The 15,224-nt window shown below is 35.0% G+C and overlaps 1 protein-coding gene across 1 annotated transcript in view; it reads right to left on the bottom strand.

The window, feature by feature from the left end:
• Pxdnl (peroxidasin like) overlaps positions 1-15,224 on the bottom strand; it is a 452,037-nt gene that overhangs the window by 93,271 nt on the left and 343,542 nt on the right. Inside the window, exons 13-14 of the mRNA XM_027932810.2 lie at positions 6,255-6,367; positions 3,462-3,618 (exon numbers count right to left, since the gene is read on the bottom strand). Coding sequence (XP_027788611.2) covers positions 3,462-3,618; positions 6,255-6,367 — 270 coding nt within the window. The remainder of the gene's footprint in view (positions 1-3,461; positions 3,619-6,254; positions 6,368-15,224) is intronic.

Below are 15,224 nucleotides of genomic sequence, written 5' to 3'. Positions count from 1 at the left end.
CCATGGAAACTTTCCCTCTCTGTTTTTTGTTTGTTTGCTATCATAAATGCCCTACTATGGTCTTGGTAGCATACACCTGTAACTCAACTACAAGAGGCTCAGAATCAATAACAGCCTCAGCAACTTAGTGGGACACTATCTCAAAATAAAAAATAAAATAAATTTAAAAAGGGATGGGGGTATAGCTCAGCATAGAGTGCTTGTTTAGCAAGCATAAGGCCATTGGTTCAAGCTCCAGTATCATAAAACAATTAATAAATACCTTGCTGTGGACATCAGTCTGTAACATTCACATTTTATAAATAATGTCTAGAATGTTATTGTGTACTTTTTATCATTTGGGATTACTTCTTATGGCTATTTTCCCCAATCTTGAATAGAAACTCAAAACATGTGATACTCTGTATCACTTTTTACACAGCAGAGTTCCAGCATTTCATAACTGTTAAGTGGGGGAAGCAAGACTGGACAAATCTACAATGCATGCATTTTTCCTTTTCATTACAAATGAGAGGGTCTAAGCTATAAAACGCTTTATCAGTATATTCTATGTTATATGTTTCTCTTCTTTTGATAATTGGGGGTTTATTTGTTTTGTTTTTTGTACAAGGGATTGAACCCAAGTGCCCTTAAATACTGAACCACATTCCCAGCCCTTTTTAGTGTTTTTTTATTTAGAGACAGGGACACTCTAAGTTGCTCCAGGCCTTGCTAAGTTTCTGAGACTAGCTTTGAACTTGTGATCCTCCTGCCTCAGCCTCCCAAGACACTGATATTACAGGTATGTGTCATCACCCCCAGCCTAATTTGGATTTTGTAAGCAAACACATACTCCTTGTCTTAAATTTATTAAAATTTAAATTTATGTTATTTTATCATGTCTTCCCTATATATAAAAGAATACTATCATGAAATTTATGTGTTATGAAAAGCAGACCCAAATTAATTTTCCCTCATATATATGTCCCCAGAGCAAAACATATACATATATATTGGTACAACGACTTCTTTTGTATTGTGTTATTATACTCCTATAACCTGATTTTCTGGGTTTTTAATTTTTTTTTAATTTTTTTGCACAGTAGAACAGAATATTGATGAATGTTACTTATTGCTGTTTTAAAATCTGATAGATTAATTAACACATTTTAATCTGAATAATTTACTCTGTGTGTGTGTGTGTGAGTGTGTGTATGGTTTAGATATTTGGTGTTCCCTAAAAGCTTATGTGTGAGAAAATGCAAGAAAGTTTAAAGGTGAAGGGATTGGGTTATAAGAGTTTTAACTTGATCAATGTATTAATCCCCTGATAGGTATTAGCTTGGTGGTAGCCATAGGCAGGTAGGTGTGGCTAGAGGAGGTGGATCTTTGGGTTGTACTTTCAGGGTGTATATTTGTTCTTGGTGACCATGTCCTAAGCTGCTTTCCTCTACCATACTCTTCTACCATGATGTTCTGCCACACCTTGGGCCCAGAGCAAAGGAGCCAACCATCTATGGACTGAGACCTCTGAAATCATGAGCCCCAGATAAACTATTCCTTCCCTAAAATTGTTCTTGTTATTTCTTTTGATCACAGTGTGAAAAACTGACTGAAACACACATACACATGTACATATATAAAGTATATGTACATATTAAATGATGTTCTAATTAACCATCATTTTACATAAATCATGGATAATTATATATATTATTATATAAATTAAAATATGTATTATATATTAAATGATAGTTATATGAAATATGCATATGTAACTATAAATATATTAAATGATGCTTAGTTAAATTTCTGTCAATTAACTGCAATTCTTATTTTAGAGATTCTAAAATGCTTTTTCACTGCAATTAGAGTCTTTTGTATGTGTGATGAAGCAAAACAGAGACAGATACAGAAAAATGTTTGTTTGTTTAATGGATAGATTTCTAACATCTGTGAAGATAGCAATGTTACTTTAAATGCTATGATGGCTCTTTTCCAAAATACCTCAAGGACATTTTTTTTTCGGGTCTTGTAAATAGTTGAAGAGCAGAAAGAAAACTCCATAAATTCATAAGAAATACAACTTCCAAAGATTTTAAATCAGGAAAAACATGAACTCATAGAGAATAACATCAGAGTGAGACTAAGATTTTGTAGCATTCAGAAACTATAAACAATAAAGAATTTCTTTCTCTGTTAGACTAAATGGTTTTTGGTTACTAAATTACATTTTTTACAATTTTTAAAATAATATTCTATAGTTAGTACATTTTTACCATACAATATAATAAATTCATGAAAACTAATGTGTCACTAATGAAAATATATGTTTTGCATACAGTATTCAGACAGATGAAATGCTCAGAAATTTAATATCTCAAAAGAATATTTTAGTGGAAGGATATGAGACTACTGATTTAATAGAAAAATAGAAACATATTTAAGGATAGGATTTGATAATCTCTTTTTAATCAGGCTTATATTTAGAATGAAAGGGTTACCCAATCTCTCTTGTACACCCATAAGGGCTAGGAAAAAAAGAGGGAAATAAATGCAAAACCATATTTATGAAATTGGCCCATTTATAAGGAAATTGAATGATTGACAAAGCCCAAAACAGCACTGTAGCAACTTATAACTGAAGTTTTTATTTTAACCACTATTTTTCAGTACAGGAAAAGTTCCTAAACCCACTTTCAAAGAAAGAAAAAAACTTGGATGTCAACTCCTACAAGAAGACATGCTGTGTTTCTCTGCATTGCTTCCTCTTTGCAGAGAACATTCCAAACCCCTTCATCACAGTTTGTTTCCATTTGCATAATCACATCTGAGCCTCCAGTTTCCTGCACTAAAATTAGCCTACAAGTATTCTCTCTCACTTCCAATTTGAACTGGACCAATGAAAGGGGGGTATTTTATTTTTTTATAAAGCTATAACAAGCAATTTTTAAAAAACATGATATAAAATCAACCAGCAAAAGGTTATAGCAAGCCTATTTAACCAGGCTGATGACAAAATGCAGAAAGCAATACCACTTGTTTTGGCCAGTAATAAATGCTTCCAGACATATGATGGTAGCAAAGCTTACTTAGCCATTTGGTTAACTTTTTATTTTAATCTAGGATATACAAGGCCAGAGTAACAGACACATTAAATTCCATGTTATGCTTCAATCTTTCGATCCACATTTTGGCAATGAGTACATACATCTTACATTCTATAATTGCCAACTTCCAAGATAACATGAGACACATTGGCAAATCCTTGCTGGTTATGTTCCTTTGGCATAATGGTTTTTGTTTCATATTCACTAACAGAGTTTAAACTTTAAAATAATAAGATAGCTTTAATTTGATTTTTAACACATTTGGGTAGAAAGAATGCAAAAAGGAACACAAGTAATAAGATGAACCAGGATTACAAGAAGCTGTTCAAACACATTTATTTGGTTGTTATAAATGGATCTCTAAATACCTACCAGTGACTGTAAGAAACATGTTTGCCACAACAAGGCCAAATGAATTCCGAGCCAGACATTCGTATCTTCCTTGGTCAGCCTGGCCTGCGTCGTAGATGGTCAGTGTGCCTCCACTGTCAATATGGAATTTACCACTCTCAGTAATCTGTATACCTGCCTACCAAGTAAAAAAGGGTTGTCATTGGGAGAAAGCGTGGGTCCTTAAAAAGTAAATATTTACACTTCATTCGATGTAGTCTGCATTTGTTCAACAAATATCTACTGAGTGCCTGCCATGTATCAAGCACTATAGGAGGTATCAAATAAATCGAACAAAGAGAAGAAAGAAAGAGATTCCCAAGAAGTGCTGTTTTGTCTTCTAATTAAAATAAATATGACACTCATAAGTTCAGTCGTGTATTATTTAGCATGTGATTTTCTTAAAACCATCACTCAATAGATGGATGTAAACAAAGTATTAACAACCTGCTTACTTCTAAAAGACAATTCTGACAATAAAAATAAGAACATGATTTTAAGGAGAAAAATGCTCAAAAATCCACCACCTGAAAACATCAAAATGTTTCCTTATTTTTGACTTCCCTAGACACATTTTGTATAGCTACACTGGTATATAGATAACTGTATTTCCCAGTTCAAAAAATATACTTTTAAGAAGATACAAGTAACTAATTTTATATAAACTACTATTAAAGTGCATTCTCTACTAATTATTAAGAATTTATTGCCAGATGTGGTAGCACACTCCTATAATCCCAACAGCTCAGGAGGCTGAGGCAGGAGGATCATGAGTTCAAAGCCAGCTTCAGCAAAATCAAGGTGCTAAGCAACTCAGTGAGACCTTGTCTCTAAATAAAATACAAAATAGGCTGGGGATGTGGTTCAGTGATTTGAGTACCCAAAAAAATAAGATAAGGAATTTTATTTTTAAATGTCCATCATCATTATGATGTTAATTTTAAAAAGAAAAAAAATGGCTTTCAGAGATTGTAATAGAGATACCATTATCTTGCCCCTCTCCAAAAGACTCTCATGAAACTAAAGACAAGATATATATATATATATATATATTTTTTTTTTTTTAAAGAATTCTTACTCCAGTAATGGCCAATGGGCCAGAGAGTAACCATAAAGGTTAGAGTCTGAGAATGTCTTATACGTTTTCAGATTTGTGCAGCTATCTTGGGACAATGCTAGGAAACAAGTCCAAGGTGACAGGCAGATGGTAACTCAGGCTAGGCAGTGACAGGAAGTAGAAGAGAGGACAGGACCTACTTGATGGAAGAGCAGCTGGAAAGAGATCATACACGGGCCACATCTGAGGAGATCAGATGCCTAGGTGCGGGGGCCCCGGTAGTCTTTCCCCTTCCCTTCTTTTGGCTGGACCACCATTGCATCTTCTTTCCAAATTCACTCTTTTCCCCTCCCTTCTTCTCACTTAGTACCAGAACTCCCAGCTCTGTGCTTTTTGCTTAGAGTATGAGCAATCAGATAGCTTTCCAATAAATCCCTTATCTACTTATTTGAAAGGTATCCTAACTCATACCCTTTCCAAACTTTTGAACTGAGGAAGACTGTTATGAAGATGAAATGGGATAGTATATGTAAAATGACTGGCATACAGTAGCACCCCATCAATACGTGATTAGAACCTACCTTCCAAAAGGTGGACTTTGAGATATTCTGCTGGTATAGTTAGATAATGAAGCATTTAGTAGAATGTCAGATAAGGCTTTATACTGACAAAAAATATATATTTTCCACAGTTCTTCTGTTAGTATTAAAGCATTTGGATAGATAGTATTAAATCAAAAAAGAATTTACACTGGCATAGTGGCACATGCCTGGAGACCCAGCTACCAGGAGGCTGAGGCAGAGGTGTTGCTATATTCCCAGGCCAGGGAACATAGTGAGATTTCTGGCTCACAAAACAATACTCAAGACTATGTGAGAGGACACAAGCTCAAATGGAGGCACCGAACTTACTCTTCATAAAGAACCTCACACGATGCTCAGCTACAGTACAAAAGAAGAGAACTAGCAAAAATAGGTGGCTTTGTTGCCATATGATACAAACAAAAATAAACTAAGTGGTTTTAGTAAACACAGTTCTGTGATCTTTCAAAAATTTCACATTTTGTCACACTTTTCCATAAAACCTGTCATTCAAGTGTGTGCACATTCATTGATTTTGTTAAGAACATTGAAATCTGAGACCAATCATTTCATTGTGATGGAAAACTTAAAATGGAAGAAGCAATTGTGTTGAAAGACTATAGCTCAAAGAACCAAAAGAAATAAGATATATAAATAAAGACCTATTATTTCTTTAAAGCCATTCAGGTTTTCAACCTTTAGAAGTACTTTTTTTTTTTTGACATGTCCCTTTAATATCAGGTTTTTTTATTCCTTTCTTGTTTTCAGCTAACGACCTAGTTTTAATGCATTTCTGAGTTATTAATTTATGATGGTTTCTCGCTAGCCACGAAAACTCTTAATTTATATGTGGCAAAGTGATTTTTTCTTCAAGGAATTTAGTTACGCTTATGAAGTTTTTATCACCAAGCAAATGAGGAAGGACAAAATTTTTATCAAAACCTTGAGCCAAAATCAGATTCAGTCACTTAAAAAAAGAAGAATCAAGAAATAAACCTGCTACAGCATGAAAAGTATTGTCTGCTAGCAAAAATCACAACAGTAATAAATCCATATGAGAATCATCGTCTGGGTTTCAGTGGGTCAATACACCTGTCGATGTTTTTGATATTACAGAAGCTTTAGTTGAGATCTTACCTTATTCCAAGTAATTATAGGCTGCGGTTCTCCTTGAGCATGACATGAAATGTTTATATTCTTCCCAACATCTACCTTTGCATCCTGAGGAAGTCGAGTAAACACTGGGAGAGCTGTAGGAATGAGCCAAGATAACATCCTGTCGGTATCATTTTAGTCAATATGTGCCAACCCCATCAAACAGTATAAATATAAATGCTAAATTGGTTGTCCACATTAGTTTTAAAAAGTCAATTTACTTGGTCATCTAGGAGAATAATAAACACCAAACCCAGGCTGGTGATAATTAGGACAGAGGACAGAGCAGGAATAAAAGAAGAGGAAAGCACACAAGTGCTAACCATATTCGCAATGCTTTATTTCTTCAGCTGAGGAGTGGGTGCAAGGGTTTTCATTATTCTTTCTCAATATCTTTTGGTAAGCCTAAAGGCAAGCTATACAGTTAACATCATTTTTTTTAAAGAGAGAGAGAGAGAACAAGCTTTTTTTTTCAATATTTATTTTTTAGTTTTCAGTGGAAACATCATCTTTTATTTTTATGTGGTGCTGAGGATCCAACCCAGCGCCCCGCGCACGCCAGGCGAGCGCATTACCGCTTGAGCCACATCCCCAGCCCAACAGTTAACATCAAATTTTATTTCTGGCTAATGTAAAAGGATGCCTTTTCAAAGTAGAAATCTTTTCCCCTCAGAAAGAACAGACCGTCTCAACTCAATTAATAGGAACTAGATGATTAAAATAGCTCCCACAATGAGCAAGGAAATTGGATTTACAATCTTTAAAAACTCCTCCTCCCCAAAAAATGAAAATCAAAAATTACGCTGAGATTTCATCTCACTCCAGTCAGAAATGGCAATCATCAAGAATGCAAGCAACGATAAATGCTGAAGAGGATGTGGAGAAAAAGGGACACTTTACCCTGTTGGTGGCATGGTAAATTAGTACAAACACTATGGAAATCAGTATGGAGTTTCCTCAGATGACTAGGCATGAGAACCATCATATAGCACGCCTTGGTATTAATCCTAAAATATTAAAGTCAACATAATATATATATAATATATATATATATATATATATATATATATATATATATAGAGAGAGAGAGAGAGAGAGAGAGAGAGAGAGAGAGATCTCCATGTTTATAACAGTACAATTCATAATAGCCAAACTGCTGTCCATCAAAAATGGATAAATGGATAAACAAAATGTAGTATATGTACACAATAGAGTCTTATTCAGCCATAAAGAAAAATGAAATTATGTCACTTGCAGGAAAATGGATGGAACTTCAGATCACTATATTATAAGCCAAACTCAGAAAGTCAAGGGTCATATATTTTCTCTCATATATGGAACTAGAGAGGAAAAAGGAAAAGAAAGGTGAGTGGGGGTGGAGGAATCTCATGAAAATTGAAGGAAGATCAGTAAAGGACCAGAAGAGGGAAGAAATAGGGAAATGGGGGGGATGATTTTGGCCAAATTTTATTGTTATGTTGTGTGCATGTATGAATAAATAACAATAAGTCCCACCATTATTGACAACTATAATGCACCAGTAAAAATATGGGGAAAAACCTTCCCTCAAAGAAGGAATCTCAAGGAAAGAATGAAAATCATTTTGCTAGAGAATTCTACTAAATGATTTTAAAATATATTATGACGACTCTATATGATTCCTTGCATAAAATAGAAAGGAAGGCAATACTTTTTGACTCACTGTAGGAGGCCGACCCTAACATCCAAATCAGATAGAGACAGTACCAAACAACAACAGCAGCAAACAAAAAAACTACAGACCAATACCTCTCATGAACATGTACACAGAAATCATCAACAAAGTATTGGTAAATAGAATTCATCAATATTAAAAGGTTTATACACCATGGCCAATTAAGGTTTAATCCTGCGACACAATGCTGATTCAATATTTGAAATCAGTCGATTTACCTATATAACTTGCCATTTTAACAGCTAAAGAATAAAAACCACAGGATATCAATCAATACATAAAATGTGTTTGACTATATTCAACTCACTCATGGTTTAGAAAAAGCTTTCAGAGCCAGCTACGGTGATGCGTGCCTATAATCCCAGCAGCTCCGGAGGCTGAGGCAGGAGAATTGTCAGTTCAAAACCAGCCTCAGCAATTCAATGAGCCCCTGAGCCATTTGGCAAGACCCTGTCTCAAAAGAAAAATTATAAAAGACTGGGGATGTGGCTCAGTGGTTAAATGCCCCTGGGTTCAATTCCTGATACCAAAAAAAAAAAAAAAAGAAGAAGAAGAAAAAGCTTTCAGAAAAATAGAAATACAGGAGAACCTACACAGCTTGAAAAATAATCCTGCAGTAAGTAGTGAGGGGATACCTTCCCTTCAGATGGGGAATAAGGCAGGGGCATGTGCTCTCTCCACTCTGATCCAACTTAGAACTGAAAAGTCTAGTGCATAATAGCAAGTAAAGGACAAGGAAAGCAAAGGAATAGGATAAGAAGAAATAGAACTCTGTTTCAGATGATACTTTTATCCATGTAAAAAAAAAATCTAAGAAATATCAAAAGTATTCTAGAGTGAGTTTGGCAAGGTCACAGAATACAACATAAATGGAAAATCAATGAATCATATTTGTGGACTCAATCAATGAACACACAAACACAAAAATTTTTAAAAACAGTATCATTCAGAATTGCTCAAAAACATGGTATGCGCCAGGTGTGGATGGCACAGGCCTGTAATCTCTTAGACTCAGGAGACTGAGACGGAAGGATCATAAGTTACAGGTCAGTCTTAGCAACTTAGCAAGATCCTGTCTCACAGTTAAAAAAATACAAAAAAGACTGAGGATGTAGGCGAGTGGTAGAGCACCCACAGATTCAATCCCCAGTACAGCAAAAGGAAACCCCAAAAATGTGATGCTTAGGTTTCAATCAAGCAGAACAATCATGTGTGGAAGACCACAGAAGGATGATAAAAGAAATGAAAGAAAATCTAAACAATGTATTCATGAGCTGGAAGTCTCAAGACAGTAAAGATGCCATTTCTTCACAAATTGATATGCAATTTCCATTAAAATCCAAGCAAGAGAATTTTTTATAGATATAGACACGATTACTCTAAAATTTATTTAGAAGTGCAAAGGAAACTAAATAATTTTGTCAAAGAAGAATAAAGTGAGAAGAATCACTCTACTGGATTTAAAAACAGAACAACAAGCTACAGTAATTAAAGTGTGTGGTACTGAGAAGATGGACACAGACCCACACATTAATGGAGCAGAGCAAGATCCACACAAGCATGCCCAGTTCATTCTGACAGAGGTGCGAGAGCAATTCAATGAAAGCCTTTCAACAAATGTGCGGGAACAATTGAATAATCACAGGCAGAAAAATGAATCTTGACTCACTAAACAGTCTCACACTTTATACAAAATTAACTCACAATTAACAATAAAACATAAATTGTTTTAACTAAATAAAATACTTGGGAATCAACCTAACAAAAGAGGTGAAAGACTTATACAATGAAAACTACAGAACCCTAAAGAGAGAAATAGAAGATCTTAGAAGATGGAAAAATATACCCTGTTCATGGATAGGCAGAACTAACATCATCAAAATGGCGATATTACCAAAAGTTCTCTATAGGTTTAATGCAATGCCAATCAAAATCCCAACGGCATTTCTTGTAGAAATAGAGAAAGCAATCATGAAATTCATATGGAAAAATAAAAGACCCGGAATAGCAAAAACAATGCTAAGCAGGAAGTGTGAATCAGGCGGTATAGAGATACCAGACTTCAAACTATACTACAGAGCAATAGTAACAAAAACAGCATGGTACTGGTACCAAAACAGGCGGGTGGACCAATGGTACAGAATAGAGGACACAGAAACCAATCCACAAAACTACAACTATCTTATATTTGATAAAGGGGCTAAAAGCATGCAATGGAGGAAGGATAGCATCTTCAACAAATGGTGCTGGGAAAACTGGAAATCCATATGCAACAAAATGAAACTGAATTCCTTTCTCTCGCCATGCACAAAAGTTAATTCAAAATGGTTCAAGGAGCTTGATATCAAATCAGAGACACGCCGCCTGATAGAAGAAAAAGTTGGCTACGATCTACATACTGTGGGGTCGGGCTCCAAATTCCTCAATAGGACACCCATAGCACAAAAGTTAATAACTAGAATCAACAAATGGGACTTACTCAAACTAAAAAGTTTTTTCTCAGCAAAAGAAACAATAAGAGAGGTAAATAGGGAGCCTACATCCTGGGAACAAATCTTTACTCCTCACACTTCAGATAGAGCCCTAATATCCAGAGTATACAAAGAACTCAAAAAATTAGACAATAAGAGAACAAACAACCCAATCAACAAATGGGCCAAGGACCTGAACAGACACTTCTCAGAGGAGGACATACAGTCAATCAACAAGTACATGAAAAAATGCTCACCATCTCTAGCAGTCAGAGAAATGCAAATCAAAACCACCCTAAGATACCATCTCACTCCAGTAAGATTGGCAGCCATTATGAAGTCAAACAACAACAAGTGCTGGCGAGGATATGGGGAAAAGGGTACACTTGTACATTGCTGGTGGGACTGCAAATTGGTGCAGCCAATTTGGAAAGCAGTATGGAGATTTCTTGGAAAGCTGGGAATGGAGCCACCATTTGACCCAGCTATTCCCCTTCTTGGTCTATTCCCTAAAGACCTAAAAAGAGCATGCTACAGGGACACTGCTACATCAATGTTCATAGCAGCACAATTCACAATAGCAAGACTGTGGAACCAACCTAGATGCCCTTCAATAGACGAATGGATAAAAAAAAAAATGTGGCATTTATACACAATGGAGTATTACTCTGCATTAAAAAATGACAAAATCATAGAATTTGCAGGGAAATGGATGGCATTAGAGCAGATTATGCTAAGTGAAGCTAGCCAATCCCTAAAAAACAAATGCCAAATGTCTTCTTTGATATAAGGAGAGTAACTAAGAACAGAGTAGGGACGAAGAGCATGAGAAGAAGATTAACATTAAACAGGGATGAGAGGTGGGAGGGAAAGGGAGAGAGAAGGGATATTGCATGGAAATGGAAGGAGACCCTCAGGGTTATACAAAATTACATACAAGAGGAAGTGAGGGAAAAGGGAAAAATAGTACAAGGGGGAGAAATGAATAACAGTAGAGGGGGTAGAGAGAGAAGAGGGGAGGGGAGGGGAGGGGAGGGGGGATAGTAGAGGATAGGAAAGGCAGCAGAACACAACAGACACTAGTATGGCAACATGTAAATCAATGGATGTGTAACTGATGTGATTCTGCAATCTGTATACGGGGTAAAAATGGGAGTTCATAACCCACTTGAATCAAAGTGTGAAATATGATATATCAAGAACTATGTAATGTTTTGAACAACCAACAATAAAAAATTTAAAAAAAAATTGTTTTAACTATGAAAGTTAAAAAAGAAAACACTGGAGAAAACTTTTATAATAGGCCAAAGTTTTGACTCTGTATAAAAAGTGAGATCCATCAAAGAAAACTACACTTCATGAAAATTAAAATTTTTATTAGTAAAAGACCAGGTTGAAAATTAAAAGACAACTTAGGGAAGGAGAAGAAATATTTTGCAAAACACATATACAACAAAGAGTTAGTATATAAAATATATGAAGGAACCTTAAAAGCCAATTGTTAGGGAAAAAAAAAATCAAACAGTTCAAACAGAAAATGGGCCAGACATATCATTGTACCTAGGAGGATATACAGATAGCAAATCAGTGTGTGATTTGTAGAAATGCAAATTAAAGCCATAATGAGGTATTATTGCATACCTATCAAAATGACTAAAACTATATATATATATATATATATATATATATATATATATATATATATATATATATATAAACAGGAACAGAAGTCATTGGCAAGGATGTAAAGAAATTAGATTACAAACCACGGGTGAGGTTATAAAATAGTATAGCCATTCTGCAAAGGATTTTGAATTTATTTTTAAAAATGTAAACATGCCAACTACCAAATAATACAGCAATTGCTCTCTTAGGCACCTATCCCTGAGTAATTAAAAACTTAAATTCACATAAAAACCTGTACATGGATCTTTACAGCACTTTTACTTATGATAGCCCAAAGCTGGAAACAACCCAGATGTCCTTCAACAAGTGAATGATAAAACAAATAGCAAATTATCCATGCCTTGGAGTTCTACTACAGAACAACACAAAGGACAAAATACTGATATATATGCATTCTGAATGAACCTCTAGATAATTATGCTAAGTAAAGAGCCAATCCAAAAAGATTATGTACTCTATGATTTTGTTTATATAAAATTCTTTTTTTTTCTTTTTTTCTTTTTGGTACCAGGAATTGAATACAGGTGTACTTAACCATTAAGCCACTTCCCTACCTCCTTTTATTTTTTTATTTTGAGACAGAGACTCATTAAATTGCTTAGGGCTTCCCTAAGCTGCTGAGGCTGGCTTTCAACTTGTAATCCTCCCATTTCAGCCTCCGAAGTTGCTGCTGCATGCACCACTGCACCCAGCTCACATAAAATTCTTGAAACGACAAAATTATAGAATTGGAGAACACATTGGTACTTGTCAGGGTTTTGGGAGGTGAGAAATGTGAGAGGGCAAGAAAATGGGAGGGAGAGGGGTGTGGTTTTGAGAAGGACAACATAGGCGATTCTTGCAGGGAGAGAAACTGTATCTTGATATACTGATGTCAATATCCTGGTTGTGATATTGTTTTGAAAGATGTCACCGCTAGAGAAGGACAAATGGGATCTTTTGTGTTATTTCTTGCAACTGAATGTCATTGTACAATTATCTCAAAATTAAAGGTTTAAATAAAATTAATCAATGACATGAACATACGTGGAAATAATATTCAACAACAGTGCACATTGCTTAAGGATCCCAGGGAAACTGATTCAGCCAGGAACTTCACGCATCTAAACCTCACATCCTAGCCTCATTATTTGACCTCCTTCATCTCCAGCCACTTTGACCTCCTGTCACACAGCTTCTCATTACCATGGACTGTGCCACTGCTTATAATATCTTGGAAATATCTAATTCCACACCCTAGAGCAGAACTCTTTTCTCTACTGCCCTTTCATTTCCTCATTTGACTTCATGTAGACTTCTAAGTCTTTTCTGGAAAAAAAAAAAAAAACTTTAGGAAATAGCTAGGTGTGTAATCCCAGAGGCTCAGGAGGCTGAGATGGGAGGATTTCAAGATCAAAGCCAGCTTCAGCAATTTAGCAAGGCCCTAAATAACTCAGTGTAACCCTGTCTCTAAATAAAATACAAAAAGGGGTTGGGGATGTGGCTCAGTAGTTAAGCGCCCTTGGATTCACTCCCCAATACCCCTCCCCCAAAACACAAAAACTATAAGAAAGGGCATTTTTCAAGATGAAATGTTCCCTTTAAAATTAAAAAGAATTTCACCTTATACATCTACATTATTCCCCTGAAAGTATAGAAAATTAACATTTTTTTTCCTAAATTTTACTATCTTTGCTCATTTTTAATTTTTTTTCCTTAATTTATATTCTTACTGATTTAGGGAGTTCTTTGTATATTACAGATATCAAAGAACACTTGTTAGTTAAATATGTTGCCAAAATCTTCTCTTTGTGACTTATGAATCAAAGGTCTGAACATTAATCTTTTCTTTTAGGCTAAGAGGGTTGTAATTTGTTTTGCAGATAAATTTTGTTATTCAAAAAGAGTTAAATATCTGTTTTAGATTTTAGAGTCATTTTTTAATCTGGAATTGATTTGGGGATATAGGGTGGAGTAAGGACATACTTTTGTTTTCCCTGTGAACAACCAGAACAATTCACTGAGGATACCTAGTTTCTATAGTCATGCATGCACAATACCACTGCTGCCATCAATTGAATTGACCTCTGCTCAGGAAATGGATGGTACTAGAGCAGATTATGCTAAGTGAAGCTAGCCAATCCCTAAAAAACAAATGCCAAATGTCTTCTTTGATATAATGAGAGCAACTAAGAACAGAGCAGGGAGGAAGAGCAGGAAGAAAAGATTAACATTAAACAGAGACATGAGGTGGGAGGGAAAGGTAGAGAAAAGGGAAATTGCATGGAAATGGAAGGAGACCCTCATTGTTATACAAAATTACATATAAGAGGTTATGAGGGGAATGGGAAAAAAAACAAGGAGAGAAATGAATTACAGTAGATGGGGTAGAGAGAGAAGATGGGAGGGGAGGGGAGGGGGGATAGTAGAGGATAGGAAAGGTAGTAGAATACATCAGTTACTAATATGGCATTATGTAAAAATGTGGATGTGTAACCGATGTGATTCTGCAATCTGTATTTGGGGTAAAAATGGGAGTTCATAACCCACTTGAATCTAATGTATGAAATATGATATGTCAAGAGTTTTGAACAACCAGTAAAAAAAAAAAAAAAGAATTGATGTCTGCTCAATTGGTCTAGTCATCTCTGGGCCAGTAGTAAAATATGAAATTTCTAATAGATATATAATAATCTTAGTTATTCTTGGATCTTTCTTTTTTCATCTGCATTTTAGAATTATCCCTTCATCTCCCACCAAGAACTCTTTTAGGATTTTATCTGGAATTGCATTAAGCTATAAATTAATATTGGAAAAATTAACATTTTTTGCAATAGTAAGTTTGTCTTCTTCAATTTCTTGTACTGACATTTTATCCTTTTCCCACATGGTTCTTGCACATCTTTTGTTAGATTTATTTTTAACTAACTTACACTTTCTTGCTATTTTAAGGAGTATCATTTTTTATAATAAAATTAAGCATCCTGCTTGTCACTGGCACATAGAATAGAAAACAGTTTGTACTTGACATTAGATTTAATAATCTTACTCAACCCCTATTTTATAGTATATCTGTAGCTACTTTTGGATTGTGTATAAGAA

Source organism: Marmota flaviventris, chromosome 15 (assembly GCF_047511675.1).
Source record: "Marmota flaviventris isolate mMarFla1 chromosome 15, mMarFla1.hap1, whole genome shotgun sequence".
NCBI classification, from domain to species: domain Eukaryota; kingdom Metazoa; phylum Chordata; class Mammalia; order Rodentia; family Sciuridae; genus Marmota; species Marmota flaviventris.
The sequence above is the reverse complement of the archived record's forward strand: the minus strand, read 5'-3'. Positions and strand labels throughout refer to the sequence as shown.